The 20,612-nt window shown below is 35.1% G+C and overlaps 1 protein-coding gene across 2 annotated transcripts in view; it reads left to right on the forward strand.

Annotated features, from left to right (window-relative positions):
- The window catches only part of LOC122806611 (mucin-3A-like), a 391,121-nt gene that overhangs the window by 368,773 nt on the left and 1,736 nt on the right, over positions 1-20,612 (forward strand). For both annotated transcript variants that reach the window (XM_044077178.1, XM_044077177.1), the window contains exons 20-21: positions 12,079-12,170; positions 20,550-20,612. The exon at positions 20,550-20,612 is cut by the window's right edge and continues 1,736 nt beyond it. In XM_044077178.1, coding sequence (XP_043933113.1) covers positions 12,079-12,144 — 66 coding nt within the window. In that variant the 3' untranslated portion in view covers positions 12,145-12,170; positions 20,550-20,612. The remainder of the gene's footprint in view (positions 1-12,078; positions 12,171-20,549) is intronic.

Here is a 20,612-nt window from a genome sequence, read left to right on the forward strand (position 1 = left end):
CCTGCTTCATATCCTGAAAAAGGCATCGGAGGGGGCGGGGGAGGAGGAGCCGTCGCTATTACTATATTATTATCCTCTTTATCTAAAAATAATGTCTTAGCATTTTTAGTTTTCTGTTCCCTTCGGTTTACTTCCTCAATCCACCTGTGTGCCTGAGGAATGCCTAATCATTGTTATTTTTTTGCCTGACCTTCTGCGTCAGATTTAAGTTGTTTTAAGAGTTTAACTAATGAAATTTTATCCAATTTACCATCAAATCCGTATTTATTAACCCATTTTGTATAATACCTAACATTATCAGCCCGTTGTAATTGCATATATTTTGCATCTTCAGTTAGGGCCGGATCTCGTGATGTTTTAGTGCACTGATTTCCCATACTAAAAGAAAATGTTACGTAACCCTTTTCACCACGTGGTATTTCAGTTCCTTACACAGTTTATCTAGAATGACTGCCTACCTTATTCTGTTTCCCTGATCTCTGACAAAATATACAGTAATTTCCTTTTGTCCCTGATCTGTATAACAAATCTTCTGACAATAATATTTACTGCAACCTAGTCCCTGATTTAAAACAGAAAAAAGGCAAATGTCTTCCTACCTGAGCCTCCTGAGTCGACCAGTTCGAGACCGCTCTTCGGCCACAGATCAGATAGTGGCCAGCCTCTCAAAATGACATTTCAGTCGGAGGTCTTTTATATTTCAAGAAGAACCATTTCGGTAGCTTCTCCTGCACAGTGTTCGACCACCGGTACACTCTGATCTGTAGCTGTCTGAGGGTTTCCGGTTCAAGAAGGACCAAACTGTTAAATAAAAATAAAGATTACAACACAGGAGGCTCAGATGCAAAAAATTACTAGTGTACACCAGGAGGCAAAAAACGTACAAGTACAGAATTTTGTCTGACATGATACAGGAAGTATACAATTCTTATAGTTTCTACTTTCTAGTTTGTGCCCACCTTTCTGACGTGGTTAGTCACAGGGCACCTACATCACTATGGTTCACAACATCCTATTCATAAAGATTGCTGATGTTACATATTTAAAAAAGTTTTCCCTTGGGAATAATATAGCCTTGCAAAGCACCTGGTCAGTTATAATGTCTTTCTGTAAATGTTACTCCTTCAAGGTTTCAGGCCTGCTTGAATACAATAGCTGGTTCAGTCTTGTAATACACTTCTTTGTTCTTCTTGCAACATTCTCCCAACAGCTGCGTCTTATCTTGATAACATTTATAAGGCCAATTGTCCCAAAGGAAGGAGAAGAAGATTTTCAATGCTTTATACATTTAATTTCCTGACCCAGCAGATAATCATTAGTGAAAAACATAAGCTTGCTGAGCTGGCTACTGCCAGGGTCAGAGTTCAAATACACTGCAGTTTCAAAGCTTCAAGCAATTACATGTAAAATCATTCTTATTGCCATATTAATAATAGAATAAAATGCATTATACACTATTTGCTTTTTAACTAGCACTTTATATATGTTCAAATACATATTTTTCTAACACTAGCCAAGACAAAAAAGACAAGAAAGATGTAACTATGAAAGTCTGCTGCAATCAGCAAAAGCCGTTCATCTCACATAATAGACTATGAAGTATGAAACGGATTTAAACATGCTGTGGGAATATTAGCAGCCATTGCTCCACTGTTGACTAAGCAGTTAAGAGCGAGATGACAGCTGTAGTAAAGTGATGTTATAAGTCTAATAGCATACTGAAATGGACTAGGAAATCATGAAAGAATCAAGTATCTGTATTGTCGTACTGATGGAATAAAAGCCATCATGTAAAGGGCACTTAATCTAGGGCTATGATTTTAAGATCAAATATGTGAATGAATATGTACTGTAGTGCCAAAGTGTCTCCACCTCCCTCCATGCATACACATATACACTCGCAGGTGTGTCAAAAACTGAATATACTGTCAGTCTGTGTGATAAAAATATCAGTGCTATGACAAACACTATTAAAGTAATATTTTTTTTATCAAATTAATAGCAGTCTTGACCCTCTAGGTAATATTACTTTATCCATATTTTTGTATTGTTATATGTGGTTAAGATTAATTGTTCCTGTAGTAGCAATTATATACCTCTGTTTGATATTGTATTTAATGCTGAACACTTTCTTAAAATACTACTCAATGTTAATTTTTTTAAATTAGCTTGTTTATAATCCCTTAGGTGTTGTATTCTGTTATTGAATAGTTTAAATTTTAGCACCTTTTATTTGTTTCATAAGGCTGTGGTCACTCAATTTACAATGTACATTGGGATGAATGCTAGAGATGTTATAAGTGGCAGTGAGGAACTTGTGTAAATACCTATATACTGAAGGCACGTTTAGCAGAATGTTTAGCAGAATGAAGTTGAAGGTCGGACAAATGGTACAGGCCTGAGTAATGTCCTCAGTAAATTATATTACATATATTACATTTCTGTTAATTTATGTTAAAGTTATCTTTGCCAAAGGCCTAACCTTTAGAGCATTACAGACTTTCCTAAGATAATTTATTCAGCCATGGTATGATGATTTGAATGCAAGTCATATGGATTCAAACTATAATGTTGAAGAAGCACTGCACAAAAATCTTAATTTCACATTTGTTTAAAACACATTTCAAAACTATATTACTGATAGCCATGTTCCTGTGAATCTTAAGGCAATCACAATAAGTGGATACATATGTGATCAAATTCATAGCGTGATATAAACAATTGTATAATGGCCAACACCAAAACACAATACCATACCTCAAACACATGCCTGATTAATGAGACATCTCAAGTATGCATGGTAATCTGAAATATTTCACCAATAATGTAATTCTGCATTAAAAATTTAACTGATGACCTACTGGAATTCCATGTGATATGACAGATGTTTTAATGAAGTCCCATGATATGGCATGCACAGTGAATGTGAGTAAAGTCGAAGAAACTAAATTAGATATATGTTATATTCATTATACCTACAAACTCAGTTCACAATAAAAATTAAGATGCATGTTTAGTTGCTGTTCAGAAAACACTTCTAAACATGAGGTGAACGTCCGGAACGGCGGCAAAAACTAAATTAAATAGATATCTGTTATATTCGTTATACCTACAAACTCCGTTCACAATAAAAATTAAGATGCGGGTTTAGTTACTGTTCAGAAAACACTTCTAAACATGAGGTGGACGTCCGGAATGGCAGCAATAACCGTAGACAGGTTGAAGAGGCCATAAAGCCTCCCTCTTGCACTTGTTAGAGATTTCTGTGGTAGTTTTGCTTACCTGAATACTTTTCAGAATTAAAGGATGCTATTTTAATACTCTTAACTGAAAAAAATGAAATGATGAAATAGCAATAAGAAAGCAAAGGCCATTTAAATATTGCTCTATCACAGGCTAAGTTAGCTCATTTGTGCTACTGCGTTAACGTAAAAGTACCGACAACAGTATTCCGCGATGAATAAATGCAATGATTACAGCAGCAATTGTAAATCCTTACGCTGTAACATTAAATCCAACTCCACTTACAGATATCCATTAGTGTTAGCATGCATTTTCTGAAGGATACGAAGCGACAGCTTACCTGATGGGGTATAAAAGAGCAGTTCTTTTGGATAATCTAACCAGGAACTCCTTGCAGCAAATGCCGGTGAGTGTCAATGGCTATCTCTGGCGATCTAAGTGCAGAAATAAAATAGAGGGATTCAGCAGCAGGTAAGGTCTCCAAATATTATTCCAAAGAAAAGAAATACCTTTTGCTGGACCCTCTATTTATTGGGATAAAACAAAAGAAAATTAAGTTGGGGGTGGAGCTATATGCAAGTGGTGACTTGGATTGCAAGAATCCGATTGGCTGCCACCACTTTCTTATCACAAACCTTTTAAACTGAATTAGAAGTAAAACTTGAATGTGAACTTAATGTAAAAACACACTGAATCATAACTGTATAGTGTAATTTACAGGTTCAGTTATGATGTCAGTGTGTTTTACATTAGGTTCAACTACAGATTTGCACTACAGTTTATCTCGCATCAGGGAGGCACTCTGGATTGAGAGCTTGAAATAACTATCTTCTCATGGCACGCTCGATGTTAAACACACAGGCACCATGAGAAGCTACTCGGGGTTAATGAGTTAAGAAAAGTAATTATTTTTTTTCTTAAATAATGTCATTTTATAATAGCAATATCACTGGTGTGGTAATGCTGGATTTACCCATGGTTGGCTTTGTTTGGCCACTTGGGCCTCGCCCTCATGACCAAACCACACCAACCATGGGTAAATCCAGCATTACCCACACCCAGGCATGGGTTATTGCTATAATGTCTTTTATTCAGAACATATAAATTATCATTCAGAAAAAAAAAAAATTATAAATTCAACACTGATGGGAAAAATAGTGTACTTAGCAAGTTCATTTATGTTGCCAACAGTATTTGAAAAGGAATTATTGCAGAGAGCTTTGTCATTTATATGGGATTCAGGATTTTCAGATTTTCAGATCACCTTGCAGGTAGAGATAAAAGAAAACAAGGACTATATAAAAACAGGTAAAGGAACAAAACGATAAACAAGGAAGCATGGAATGAAGAAGGAAAGATTTTAATAGTACAGTTATGAAAAGATTATATAACTATTAGAACATTTTATAAAAACAAGTCTGAATGGTGGATGGCACATATAAAAGACACTGAAATAACCCCACCCAACTACCGCCTCATAAGAAATGACAGACCTCAAAAGAAAGGTGGAGGAGTAGCCTTACTTTTCTCCTCCACCTTAACAGTAACACCCTACACCCCAATTTGCTACTGCTGAGTTAACCCTAGCCCTCCTAAAGTTAATAACCATAAGAGTATATGCATAGCTACTCTTTACATACCTCCAGGCAACATTATCCCTATTCTGGAGGATATTCTGTCATAGTTTACCTGTAACATAAACAATGAAACAATAATCCTAGGTGACGTTATATAAACCGGTCCTCTATAAACTCACCTACGCCTTCTCAGACTATTAACCTATATAATTTCACTCAGTTAATCAATACTCCTACTAGACTCAATAAGGACAGCACCACAGGCAGTGTTCTGGACTGGATACTAGTCTCCCACCCTAACAATATTTCAGACTATGGCACCCTCCCTGACCCCCTCAACAATCATCTGCCTGCTTTCTCATATCGCTCTCCTTCTCCATTCCATCTACAGCATAAATATATCTCAACCTGTACCATAAAGAACTTCAATCCTCAAACCTTCTCCGACACTTTAAGATGCACGAATTGGAACCCCCTAAAAACCCTTCTTCTGGATGCTGCTGTCTCTCATTTCAACACAGTATTTACTAACCTGCTAAATTGCTTTGCCCACCCCCCAGAACCAAAAGAGTTAAAACCATAACTGCCCCCTGGCTAACCAAAGAGACTAAAACCCTTATGCATCTCAGAGACAAATCTTGGAAATGCTATCAAAAATTTAAAACACCCAGCTCTCTGTCTGAATGCAAGCAAGTTTGAAATCAGGTAAAAAAAACAAATAGCTACCGACTAAAAATCCTACTATTTCAAACTTCAAAATAACCATAAAACGAACCCAAGAAAATTCTGGAACAGTATCTCCTCAGTCCTCCATCCTGGTAAAAAAGAAAACCCATTCCCTGACCCCAACTCTCTGGACCATGCCCTAGCGACTCAATTCAATTCCTTTTTTATAGACTCAATAGCTAAACGACCTCATCATTCCCTAATAATACACCTACCTCCACCTCATTGAATATATCTAATTCCAGCCTGCCAACCTCCAATTATAATGAACTCCCTTCTTTTTTTCTCAAGCCTATTCCTACAGATATCATTAAAAAACTCCTACGAAAATTAAGACCTAGTTCTAACGCCCCTGACAATATGCCATCTAACTTCCTCAAACTAACTGCTGATGGCATAGCTCTACCTATCAGCATTCTAATAAATCGCTCCATCCAAGAATCCCACGTACCCTTCATTTGGAAAAAAGCCTTCATCATCCCCCTCCACAAAGGAGGAAACAACTCTCTAATTTCTGCCTAATAGCTATTCTGTCTCCTATCTCAAAAATCCTAGAAAAATGTATCCATCTACAACTCCTATCCTATCTGTTGGACAACCAACTAATGACCCCTTCTCAACATGGTTTCAGACCAGGTCATAGTACCACTACTGCCTTGCTCTCCTTTCTTGAAATGATTAACTCTGCTCGTGATTCCAGCAACATAGTATCTACCCTCCTTCTCAACTTATCTAAAGCCTTCAATACTATATCCCACAATATCCTCTTGACCAAGCTCTCTCATATCAGTCTATCCTCTTCCTCCATCATCTGGTTCACCAGCTATCTCTCAGATAGAGAACAAGCTGTAAAGTGGAATAATTGTACTTCTTCCTTCATCCACACCCCAACTGGTGTTCCACAAGGCTCAATACTGGGCCCCTTACTATTCAATATTTTCATCAATGACTTCTACCAGAACATCCCCCAATGCTAAACTTGTCCAATATGCAGATGACTCTAACATCATCTGCTCCACCAATTCTCTCCCCAAACTTAAGAATCTAACCCAAGACACCCTTTCTCGCACTGAAAACTGGATGCTAGATAACCATTTAGCTCTCAATGCATCCAAATCCAAAATCATGATATTCACCCCTTCCAGACACACCAAAATTGACAAAGCATCCATCTCTATTTTCAGCCAAAACAAGTCCTCTGTAGAAATCGTACCTAATACTAAGCTACTGGGAGTAGTTATTGACGATCAATTAAAATTTGACATACACCTACAAACTAATATTAAGAAAACTCATCAGAAACTTGGAATGCTATATTGACATAACTGCTACCTCACTCCCCTCAACCAAACAACTACTAGCTACCACATACCTCATTCCCTCACTCCTATACAGACCCCCTCTCCTTACTAATCTTCAAGCTACCCTCATATCTAAACTATCTTCCTGCTACAATAAAATCTCTAAGTTTGCCACCAGATCCAAATCCTCCACTCATCACTGTGACTCCCTCCATTCTCTAAATTGGTTGGAACTTCCCAACTATCTGACATATATTCAACTCACAACTGCACATAAGCTTATTTTCAAACCCTTTAACTGCCCTTCCCTCTCCTCCACCCTAAAATTGCATCAGCCACAAAGACTACTCAGAAGCAATAATCAAAATCTCCTTGAAGTTTACAAACCCATACGTACTCCAGGACAACTGCTACTATCTTTTTCTCTTGCCAAATCCTGGATTTCTCTTCCCCCTCACATTAGAACTACCCATAATACCTCCACCTTCAAGAGCTTACTCTCTTCTCATCTGTCCTCCCTCTGTGAATGCTCCTGCTCTCACCCCACCTGTAGCTTTCTACCCCTTTCAACATTCCTTTCCCAATTTCCAACGATGAGTCACAATAAATAAATAGGTTGAATTTATGTTCTTTGCCCCTACACTACCCCAATTGCATCAACTCTGGTGTGCCTTAATGAGTATACCATATAAAGTAAGATAACCTGCGACCTTATTGTTCGCCAGGCCAGCAACCAAACCTCCACCCCAGCTGAATGCATTACCTTTCAAATCCACTTCCTTAGGCTACCGAGTGTTGCACACTTTGTACTCCCTCATCTGCAACCTCATTGCACACCACTCTAGCAACCAGGATAACCACCATAACAGCCTCCATCATCTTTCGAGCCTGCTTCCTTCAGGGAAAACAGGGAACAAACAAGGCTGCCAATACCCCACACTGTACTAAAACCTGACCAACAAACTGCACCATAAGTCCTAGCCCAACCTAGACACAAATACCCCCTACCTAGACACAACCCCCTTGCCTATTCTCAAAAACAAAAAAAACTTATATGTATACAGACCACATGCCACCAACCAGTACCCTGAGGCCTGCCTTTTCTCCTGGAATACCTACAGGTTATTGTGGGCGTACCTTACCTTAGCAAGTTCACACCAAAATGTGATTCCTTACCCAGTTACACTTGCATAAACCCCTCCCTACCCTTACCTCATTTCCTCCCATTCATCCCTCATTCCCATTTAACCCTTTCACCCCCCACCCTCTTAATTCCCACTACTATATTTATCTAACCTCCTCTGAAGATGTCCCTGGACAAATTGGTTTGTAACCAAACCTCATTTATATAAGAAAAGATATCTTTACAAAGAAAATGAGAAGTATCAAGTTACTTAAGCATATTAGTAAAAGAAGATAGTAGTACAATAAAAGAAATAAAAATGTAAAAGGAGAAATAGAAAGAACTCACAAATAGATTATGAATAGTGTAGTACAATATGTACAAGAAATGTTCAATGAAAAAAAGGTAGTGGAAAAACATGGAAAATAAAAAAGTTAACAGAAAGAGAGAATAAAGAGTTGGAAAGTGATGTTTCTTTAAATGAGAAAGTATTAGGGTAAGTAAATATATATTTGACTACATGCCCAGATGGAATAGGATATGAAATGTATAAAAATTTGAGGGATTACCAAAAAAAAAATTTAATGTATAGAGAATTATGTAGTGGAATACTTAAATTCATATGGATGAAGAAACCTAGAAGAGAATTTAAAAAATGGAGACAGATAGAATTGAATAATAGTGATTATAAGATCTTTATGAAAATAATACAAACGAGATTTGAAACTAAAATTGAGAATATTACGGAAGATAGTATATATAGTATAAAGGGGAAGGGTTGTCAAGACTTCTGACTGTTAGAGAAATGTTGGATGATATTATGAACAGAAAAGAAGAAGCAAATATCATGATAGAAGATCTTAATAAGGCATTTGACACAGTTGGACATGAAAGAATATAATTTAAATGAGAAAGTTAGGAAATTGCATATGTCAAAACAGTGTAAGAAACGTCACTGTCTGGAGGATTTTCAGTCCATATATCTCTAGTTAATCACTGTATATTAATCAGATAAGACAATAGTAGTAGATATAGTGAGCTTAAACTCGTCTTAATTAAAAAAAATAAAAAATATATAATTTGAAATATTGTACAGAATTACTAAGTATTTGAAAGTAATCCAAGCAAGGCAGGCAGTCTGTTTCCAGTTGAAAAGATCCAAGTAAAACAAAAATAACATAGCAATAGTTTCATATATACTTTTTATCAGGCAAAGGAGTGGTTTATTGTAGTAGCTGTCATAATAATATTTATTAAGTAGATTATTAAGTCTGTGATTTTATTCAAGACAATATACTACATGGCTGGAAATATATCAACCTTAGTCCATTTGGCAATCAAAAAATATATATAAATGATTCCCCTTCACAAGATCGAATTACTGAAAGCTCGAAACTCATAAGATCGAGTTCAAAATCGCGAGTTTCAGTAACTCAAAATTGTGAACGGGAGGTGTAAAAAAGTAGATTAAGGGTTTTACTTACCTTTTTGTAGGGGGCTGGGTCCCCCTGTACTGTTCCTTCCTTAATGTGCAGGTTTCATGACCGCACTTTAGCGGAGGAATGGAAAGTGTCCATTGTGCACTTATGCATATAGCGCATAATGGTACATTTCCATCTCCTTTGCTGTAGTGTGATCTCGGAGTTGGTATATTTAAGTAGGGGGTGTGGGGGGTACGTTAGAAAAAGTGTTTTTTTCTTTCCTTTTGTGCCCCTTCACAATCTTGAGTATATGAATACTCAAGATTTTGGGCTCGGGGTTATGAGTTTTGAGTATTCATATATTCGATCTTGTGAAGGGGAACCATATAAATATATACATATACACTTTGCATGTAAAAAATCAATTGTAAAAATCATATTCGATTTTCATAACCTACTGTTAACAAAGATCACTTTCATCCTTCTAGACTTCTTCAGGTCTGTGTACAAGTCTGTGTACAATTGTATATGTCAGTGTATAGTAATAATAAAGTAAAAATACTTGTAAATGGGTGGTTAAGCCAAGAGGTACATATGGAGAGTGGTGTAAGACAGGTATGTCCAATGAGTTGTATGCTCTTTGCATTATTTATGTCATAGTATCTGAAATAAATTACAAAATGAAGGTGATGGGGTATATAACATCCAAAGGGTTAAGAATTCCAGTTATGTTAACATATATAGATGACATTATAATAATTGCAAAAAACAACATTTGGATAAAAGAAGTAACAATTTACATAAATGAGTATCTTGAGGTGATAGGGATGGTTTTAAATAAAGAGAAAAGTAAAAGCTTAAGTGTTGTAGTAAATATCAGGTGTATATATTTTAGCATGAATGAAATTTCTGTGCTAGGTATAAAAATTGGGAATAAAGATGTAAGTTGAATTCAATAGGAAAAAAAAACAATAGAAGAAATAAAGCAAATATATCTTTTCTGGAGAACATACATTATCATTCAGAAAAAAATGTTTATTTTATCAATTCAGTGCTACAGTGTACTTAGCAAGTGCATTTATGTTGCCAACAGTATTGCAGATAGCTTTTTCAATTATATAGCGCTTTAGATTAGACCCAGTAAAAACAGGAGTTCTGTATGTAAATAAAGAAACAGGAGGTCTAGGGTTAATTAACCCCGTTGTATATGCAGCTTCATTAAATTTGTACAAAGTGTTAAAGTGGATAAATGAAAAAGGTGATTGGGATATATATATTTCACAATGAATGAAATGTCTGTGTTAGATATAAGATTTGAGAATAAAGATGTAAGTAGAATTCAGCGAGAAAAACAATAGATGAAATAAAGCAAATTTCTTTTCTGGCAAACATATAAATTATGATTCAGAAAAAAGGCTTATTTGATAAATTCAGCTCTGATGGGAAAACAGTGTACTTAGCAAGTGTAATCATATTGCCAACAGTATTTGAAAAGGAATTATTGCAGATAGATTTTTCATTTATTTGGAGTTCTAGATTAAACTTAGTAATAAGAGGAGTTCTGTATGTATATAAAGAAGAAGGAGGTTTAGGGTTAATTAACCCAGTGGTATACGCAGCTTCATTAAATTTGTACAAAGTATTTAAGTGGCTAAATGAAAAAGGTGAGACAGCAGTAAAACTCAATAAATATAAGTATGGTAAATTTTTGGCTATGGTAGAAAAGAGTAAAAGAGAAAAACAGTGCATAAATGACGAAATAAAATGTTACCAAGAAAAAATATTTTGTGGAAAATAAAAATTGATGATATAGAAAAAGAAAAGTATGGTATAAGAATGTAATGATAAAACCTTACTATGTAAACAATGGGAAAATCTAACATGAAAAAAATTTAAGCTATAAAAATAAGAAGCAAATGGTCTAATCAGAAAGTAGAATGTCAAGATTTTCAGTGGAGATTGGTAATAGATAAATTGCCAGTAAAAGGAAATACACCATATAAAAAGAAAAGTGACAGAACATGTTTAATTTGTCAAGAAGAAGCAATAACAGAGCATGTGTTTTGGAAATTCAAGAGTAAAACGTTATGGAGAAAGCTATGTAATATCTTAGGAAAAGTCACCTTTTTTATCTTTCCCATTGGTAAATGAAGTAGTGTTCAAGGTATAATATAACTATGCAGTTTGTAGCGTTCTGTGCATCTAAAAGACACTTTCCCTGTTTACGTCTGCAACTAAGAGCATTTTTTTATATAACAGGAAAAGAAATGATAAGTAGGTATGAAGAATGTTAATCTATATGCATATAGAATTTTTAGTTACAGCAACAAAGCAAATTTTGTTAACTGTCAGTTATTTCCTCCTTACTCCATTTCTTCAGGATATTTCTATGCAGAGACCAGAACAGTTTGTGGTTTCAGAGTCTGTAGTATACAAAACATGGGTTTAAATTTTGGTTTCATTGTTTCGAATATACTAAAAGTCATAGCTTTTCAAAAGTGAAATAAACTCCTTTGTAGTATTGCAAACACTTAAGGCAGCTGGTTTACAACTACAGTTCACAGAAGAATTTTGCAAAAAAAAAAAAAAAAAATTTAACCAGATATAATGCATGGATTTAATGACTAGATGACTGTATATTTAACAGTGCTTTTTATCTTCCTTTATTGCTTATTTTTCACTTGTAGGTCTGGAAGACTGGTGTTTGTTCAAAAATGGCTAAGGCATGTGCATTAAAATCTCCAGAGGAATGACGTGTACCAGGAAAATAATATGGCTGGTAAGTTGGCTAATGGCTTCGCTGTAGACCACTTGTCTGAGAAGTTATGAAAATGCTGTGTAACATCTAAAGAATTTTACCTAAGCAGTGCATTTTTTAACATTTTATATTCTAGCATTTTGCATGTGACTTGACTTCCATTCCACTTCAGTGTCCTCATTTTACCCATGTGAAATGAGATATTTCCATGACAACTGATACTGGTTATGCAATTTGCTTTCTTTTTTATTTATTTGTTTGCTTTTGTTGACTTTAAATTAAGTGGTAGTCTCAGATGATATCTCATTCCTCTGGGGCAAAACATTTATGCAGTCATTGTGGGACAATCTCCAAAGTGGAGGTTTTCCCTTGTTCCAGGCTGACTGTTAATGTTCTATGTTTGTCTACGGAAAGCCTATATGTGACTTAAGCTTTGATACAGACCCTGGCTGGTGGTAGACCAATGTGCTGAAGTATCTCACTTGCTCTTAACAAGATGGAGGGACAAACAGTTAACTGCATAAAAGTTCTCGATTTTAAATTGGAAGTCTGTTAAAAAAATTGCTTAATATAGTACCAAACATTGATGATAACATGACATTCAGCATTCATGAACAATCTCATGGAAATACAGCAACATAAAGGGATTAGGCTGAGCTAGATTGCTTCAGTTAAAGTCTTAGACATACTATGGAACTGTTTGGGGAATTCAGAAATTCACATGAAAAAAGCATGATCCCATGTGCAAAACATTCATACAGACCCAAGCATTTAAATGAATGAGATTATGACAAGTCAACTTTTATTCCTTGAAATCCAGCAGTAAGCCTATCTGTTATTAGTCCTATAATGAAAAGGAATAGGACTGCAATCAACATGTTTGTTTTAATGTGTAACAATTCTCTGTGTTACATGCTTCAGTAACTTAAAGTGTCATCAGACATCATTAGTATGAAGACAGCTATATGGCTCGTATCTGTTGGGCTAATATTATCAAGTATGCATCATTTCTTTGTGAGTGATGCATATGGATATAAAACGGTATCATAACTTCACAATCTTTAAATGCACATTGACCTAAGAAGTGGTTTTCACAAAAATGTTTAAAGTCTTCTACAACCCCATACAGAGAGTTGTACTAGCTGTTCCCCCACTACTATCATCAGCTATTACACCTTGGAGGTATGAAGAAATCCTCCCTTATAGCATTCTAATAGGGGATAATGAAATCTGGTCAGTTGGACAAACACTGCAAATCATGTAAGTAGTTTTTGACCAACTGACCTGCTTCAAATCAGTTTTGACTATTTTGTTGTTGCAAATTCCTATAATGTAGCTACAAAACTCCAAGTTCTATTCTGAAGGACATTCTAGAATCTATAAACATCTCATCAGAACAGCCTAAAACCCAAGAGATCTGACTACTGTATTGTATGACACACACAACTTCTATCGAAGGAAAAAAATCTTTACACAGTGTCTTAATTGCAAGACAGTCCTATTTTGGTGGTAATTGTTAAGATGAATGACACCAACAAAATTTATTTTTGTCTGTCAAAACCTATTTAAATGAAAACTAAAATATCCCCAAACAGATCATTTAAAACACATTGATAACATTCTCTGCCAGAAATTTGCAACTCAGCATATGTACTATTCTATGAAACATTAAACATATGTCAAATTGTACTGCATTTTGGAAAAAAAATGAAATGTTTGTGGACTCAAGAGCTTAAATTGTGCTGAGTATGGTAAATGCATTCATAATTTTCATTATACTCCACCCACCCAAGTGACCAAGCTTCATGAAAACTAACCATTCAGCTTGGACAGTATCAGGTGCAGTACTATTATAGCTTTTATTGATTATGAATATACAGATATATTCCACAAAGTTAAATGCTTTGTCTTTTCAGGTTTACATTTTTAACACCTTTATTGAATCATGATATAAATTATAAGCAAATGTACATTTAAAAACAAAAAATAAACAAACCATATTAACAATTTCCCAGTTACAAACATTATGTATGCATCACGTATATTCTTTTGTATAACTACTATCAAGGAAGTTTATATAAATTGCTCAATTACTGCCTTCCCTTAAACCTCACTCCTCATCCAAAACATTATTCCTCATGCATTGTTCCCACAATTTCCATTTTGTCTAAGTAATTTGCTCCTACCCTTATCTAAAGATCCCACTTCCAGGAATTTTATCTCTGTTACAATATTCAGTACTTAAATACAGTTGGTTTACACTTTGATTCCCATTTTCTAGTAAGTGCTTTTTGGGCACCCACCAAAATTAATTAGCAAGGCCTTACTATGTGTAGTCAATTCAGATTCTGTATCCCAGCTCAAAAACATTATTTCCTTAGTTACACCCATTTGCTCATCAAATAGTTCTGACAGAGTACTATGTAGGAAAAATGTAAATATCTACACTATACTCCCAAAACATAGTATGTTCCCAGGTACCTGTTTCTTCCCCATCACACCTCTAACATTTGGCATCTACCAGAGGAAAATTCTTTGACACCTGCTTGGGGTATAAAATATCTGTGCAAACAGTTCCAAGCAAAAATCCTAAATCATCTAAACTTTGTTGTATATTTGGAACCATAGATATGTCTTCCCATTGTGATTCTTCCCAATTTTATTTACCCTCTTCAGATTGATTCCTATATTTATTGTACAATATTTAATATGCCCTACTAATTGACTATTTCTAACAGCAACTACTGTTCAAGATTCAACTAACACCTCTACCAGATAGGTCTTTCACTTAGAAATCCCCTATCCATTTCTCTTTGCCTGTGCTCTAATATCAATCTCTGTTAGGGAAGGCAGTGTCTACACTACAGTCCAAATGTCTTCTATTATTCTTCTCATCTTATTACCCTTCCCTCTCTAGTTCTTTGCTGCCAATACCTTGGTTCCTTTGTCAGTTTTCTCCAGTAAATTTCAGTCCCCTCTTGCCTATTTTCTGTTCCCCTAATTACAGTTATCCCTATTGGCAATATTTCTTTTCTCCATTCTTATGTTGGATTAGTTTTTAGAAGTTCTAATACTTTCTGAATGTAATATTCTGTGGGGCTGTTATTCTCCTTAAGGGTCTGCATCCAAAATCCCACTCTCTCCTTATTTCTTGAATTTCTCTCCACCTCACCATCTTCCTTTTTCCACTTTGAATTATAGCTTTCACCTTGTGTTATGTGTATATGAGCCTTAGCTGTGTAGCTCTAAAATCCATTCAAAACAGGTAATTCTAAACTAGCCTGTTCTATTGCAAGGTTCAACTTATCCCACCTGACCCTTGCCCTCTACCATCCTAGATAAATTCCTTCAACTCTTTATTAATTATTGTCTACAACTTCTCCTCTGGTTGTTAAAAAATATGCCTGACCTGTATATAAAACTATATTTTAATGGATACCTTTTGAACATTCATATAGCAATAGTATATATCTGTTTTTTCAAGTAAAAATAGGGATATGTTGTGGGAAAGTAGCAAAATGAATTGCATATTTTAAATATCACTTGTAATGTGAGTTTTGGTAGCTATATCTTTATATAATTTGATATATGAAAGTTCCAAAGTACTGTTACAGATTGTGATGAATAGTTAAAACTGATGTTTGAAAAATGATTTACTGACAATTATATATTCATTAGAGTACAATCCTGTTAACGGAATAAAGAAGCAAATCATTTGCCTTTATGTACAGCTAGAAAATTGCATATAAATAATTATAATAAATGAAACCTCCATTACAGATATTTGCATAGTTAATATATATCAAATTAAATATTATTTAAATATTTTTTTTCAAAAACTTAAGTTTCTTAGAATGAACTGGGAAAAATGCTTCTTGTACATGTGCATTTCTAAGGTTTCCACATTTGCAGTAATTAGCTTATGTGCAACATTTGCCTTCTAAGTAAAGCTGATAGTTCTGATTTCATCAGCTATGAAATCATATTACTGTATTTGGAAATGACATCCCTAAATTGGAGTCAACAGTTAAAATAACATAAAATGTACTTAATAGAAATGCAATTATTTTAATAGGAAGTAAAGGTAATCTGTGTAGCAGTAAACACTTAAGCATAGCAAATGACACAAATGATGCAAACTTTATCATAAATATACACTTCTAACAGAAATATTGGAAATAATTATTGCTTTTATATGTTTTTGAAAACTGTAATTATTAATTTTCAGAAAAGAATCAGGAAAAACATTAGTGGTGTGCATGTCTTAAGATTGTGGTATTACAGTGTGACTCTGAATGGCAGATTTTCTAATTCTGCTTAAAGCAGACGTGTGATTGCCACACCTGAATTTTTACCATGTTTCAACTAAAGTACCCTCAATTGAACTAATTTTGTATTGTGTTGGTCATATTTTATTTTTTTAATAAAATTAAATTGCTGTAGTCTAGTAAGCAAAAGAAAATACTGTATTTTTTGTTTGTTTTGTTTTCCCATCCTGTAATATTTATATTTATTTAGTCAGCTTGCCAATTTTGTTCACTAAGAGTGTTTAAAAAACTTTTAAACATATTTTTTTACTTGCTCAGTTTTACTACTGGTGAAGCAAATCTGGAAGAAGTTGGTATCATTTTAATATTTTTTGTCTTTTTTGCCTTTTTTTTTGGTCTTGATTAAAAAAATTGAGGCATGAAGAAAAACCATCTTGTTTCAGTCAGAAAATGACATTAATATTTTGTTGTTGCATAATATGTCTATTTTGTGTCACCTTTTTAGCTGATAACCAGTCCTTCCCATTTCTGTCCCCATTCCTCACCTACTGCTCTCATTACCTACAAGTCTTCACGCTTTCATCAATACTATGGGGTTATTGCCTTCTGGTCTTTGCTGCATCATTTCATTTTTGGCCCGGATGAAAAGGAACTTACTATACAGAAAAGAAAGACAGTCTAAATTATGTTATTTATTCATTTATTTTAACCGTGTTTACCACAAGTGAAAAATTCAGTCTCATCCTAGGAATACAAAAAAAATCAGACGTTTATTGGGAGACAGCAATTATATATTCACATCTATAAAATATAATTATCAACTAATAAAATGTAAGGTGTATCAAAACTTATAATACACATTTACAAATATCAATACAAATCTTGTGCTGAAAGTAAGGTATCTGTGTGACAATGGCAAAGATAGGATAGTTGGGTAGAGTTAAGAATGTTAGACATCATGAGTAGTTGGACAGAAAAATTATATTAAGCAAAACAATATTTGAGTGAGAAGTAAAGATTGGTGCAATAGATCTTTTAGTCCTCAACTTCTAACAACAATTTTCCAAGGCCTAGCCTTTATTTGCAGGACATTCAAGTACCTTTAGTTATTTTACTGATAGTCTTTTTGTTGTTTTATTAGCCATTAGCTCTGACCTAAAATATGTTTTATCTAAAATGCTTCAGTTGAAATCAAGACAAATAAAAGTTTCATATTTATTATAATTTGTAGACATTTCAAGGTATGTACTCTATATGTTAAACATCTGGTTTACTTTTGGGACTCTAGCCTCTCTTCTCTCAAACTTTTATGTTGTCACTCCCCTCAACATTTATTATAATTTCTGGCTAAGGACGATCAGTTAGCTAGATAAAAACAAGTAAACATGAACAGGACAGAGTATCAGTCCTAAGTGATCTTCCTGTCTAGACTCAATCCTAGCCACCTTAATTCTTTTTGAAGTACTTGACCAACTTCCTTGATGTTCATAGGTTCATAGGCATGTACTAGGCTAATGGCTCTAGGACCTTTACAAGCTTAGCCCATAGGATTGCCCTGACATTGTTAGCCTGCGTTATTATCCAACACAGAAGCATGGGCATGTTTTTATTTGCTACCACAATGAAGACCTCACTACTGTTGCCAGCTACTGTCTCACATTTCAGTTTCTATACTATTTAGAGTTCCATTAGTTGTTGTATCTTTCGGCTTTTCCCGGTTAGGGTTTGCCACAGCGGAACTCCGGTCCACTAATGATTGGCAGTAGATTTTTACATACCGAGTTGCCAGCCCTGATGCACAACCTTCAACGAAGGAACACCCATTCACGCATGTCTCCACACAGAAGACGCTTTAGCTGAGAATCAAACAGGACGTCTTACTGTGAGGCGACAACGCTACCACAGCACCACGTATTCTCCTAAATTCTGTCTCATCTATCAAACAGTCAATTCTCTAAATTACAGCTTTCAGCACCCTGAGTTTGGTAACTAATATGGTCTCCACTGCCTAGCACCTGCTTTTTCCACCACTTCTGTTCTGCCTTCCAGATGCATTCCATCCAGATCTGCTCTTTATTCATTTCTGATATTCGCAAATCTTTCACTCTAAAATTGTTTCTTCTCTTACATCCTTGGCTTTTTTTGTCACATGCATTTGGTAGACTGATATGGGACAACTCTGGAAAACATTGCATTCTTACATTGTTTATTTCAAATAACTTCTCCTGGTCCATCTGCTTCTTTTCCTTTTTTAAACTTTTAGCCTTTGCTGTCCAGACTCTTTTGTCATTCTAAATATGTAGTTCTAAATGGCTTTCTCATTTGACTTTTAGCATAGCTAGATAAATAAGCCATAATATGATGTCCACATTCCATAAATTTGTCCTGACAGACTTAAGGTCCCCCCATTTCTGGAGTTTTTATTTCTGCCAGGGTTGCACTCATGCCCTTCGGCTACCTAGTTTTCTGTAGATACTACTCTTTGCCTGATAAGAAAGGAATGAAATAGCAGAAAATATGCCTTGAGTTTCCCTTCTCCACTTGAAGGCTCATGGACTTTGCTCACTGTACAAGCTCTGCCTATGTAGGGTAACTTCATATCTGACACCTTAGCATAATACTGCAGCTTGTTCTTTAAGAGGTTTTTCACATTAACTGTATCAGTGCATTCAAGGATACTGATGAACTGTAGTTTTTCAGGCAGACTCTACTGTCTTTGTTAAACATCTCTGAAGGAGGCTCAACCTGTTTGACCAGCCGTAAATAACTGCACTTTCATTTTCCACTAAGGATAAAGTTTGCCTGCCTCTAGGTACAATCTGCTTTCCTGTGAGTATACTGAATGCCCAAAATGTTCTTCTAATGGAGTCTAACCTGTACCTATACATCTTTCCCATCAGGTGCTCCACCATGCTTTTCTTCCAGTCTATTGAGGCTTTCCTGTATAGTTTAAAATCTAAGGCTTTTAATAAGTGCCATTCACTTTGACAGTTAATTCCACTTACTGAAAAATAAAGTCAAAGGGAAAAGCCAAAATGCTGCATTTCTGTTGGTGACTGTTTAGTGAGTGCCCCACTCTGTGGTTTAACAAATGTATTTATTTTTTACTTTCGTAGCCATTCTGGTGCAACTTCTATGGCTTTTTTCCAGCTGAAACTCAGGCTGAAAAGCTCCAGCTCAAAACAGTAATTTGATTAATCACAAAAAAAAAATCTGCTGTTCATCAAAAGCAATCAGTAGTAAGCAAGCAAAACATAAGTTACTAAAAGCAAGACTGCTAAACCCTCATACAGTTATATAATAGCCGGGGGGGGGGTCCACTATGAATAATCTTGTATCACTTAACTGACACAGGATTACTTTAACCCAAAACATCTAAAATCCTGTGAGATTGCTCGTCAAAATACTCTCTCTTTCTCAAGGTCACATTTTTTCAGGGGGTGAGCCCCCTTTATCCCACCATGAGGGGGCAAGCAAATCCAAAATTACACAAACTCATAGAAGTGGGAGGAAGTGAAGAAATACATCAGCTTCTTGCTCTTCTCCAAGTCTGGATGACAGGATGCCATCAATCATCAGTAAACTATACAATGGTAAATGGTAAGACTTCCCACCAAGAGACTTGTTTGCAGGGTAGATGAGCACCATGCACAAACAATAGCATCTGTTCGAGATGCAACACAGCTAGGGTGCTAAGTAATGGGATAACCAAGTCTGATCATTTCGTATAACACTGACTCAAATGATCACATGAGATTATTGAAATCTTGTATAGTTGCATGCTGTGGCTGCCTTGCTACATGCAAGTCTGAAAGTAATAAAGTTTTACCCTTACCCCGAATTTTGTGTCACGTAAGAGTTAATTTATTTCTAATGGCAAGGGAATGAGGGTGCAGGGGCTTCACCCCTGCAAAAATGCTGACTTCTTATCTTACTGTATAAGCCTATAATTTGAACATTTTACTTAACAGAGGAAATGGGTTTTTATAATGATTTTATTATTTCACTTAGAAGTAAAAGTCCCTAAATCATATCAGATGTAATATTATTATGTTATGTAAGTGACAGCATATTTTGTTTATTAAAGTGTCTCTGTGAAATATAACAAATGTTTCCTTTTTTTTTTCCACAGGTATATCTATCCATATGGACACCTGAAATGAATGAGGGAAGAAAATGAAAAAATGTATTTATA

Source organism: Protopterus annectens, chromosome 7.part0 (assembly GCF_019279795.1).
Source record: "Protopterus annectens isolate FY-2018-M chromosome 7.part0, PAN1.0, whole genome shotgun sequence".
Lineage (NCBI taxonomy): Eukaryota > Metazoa > Chordata > Ceratodontiformes > Protopteridae > Protopterus > Protopterus annectens.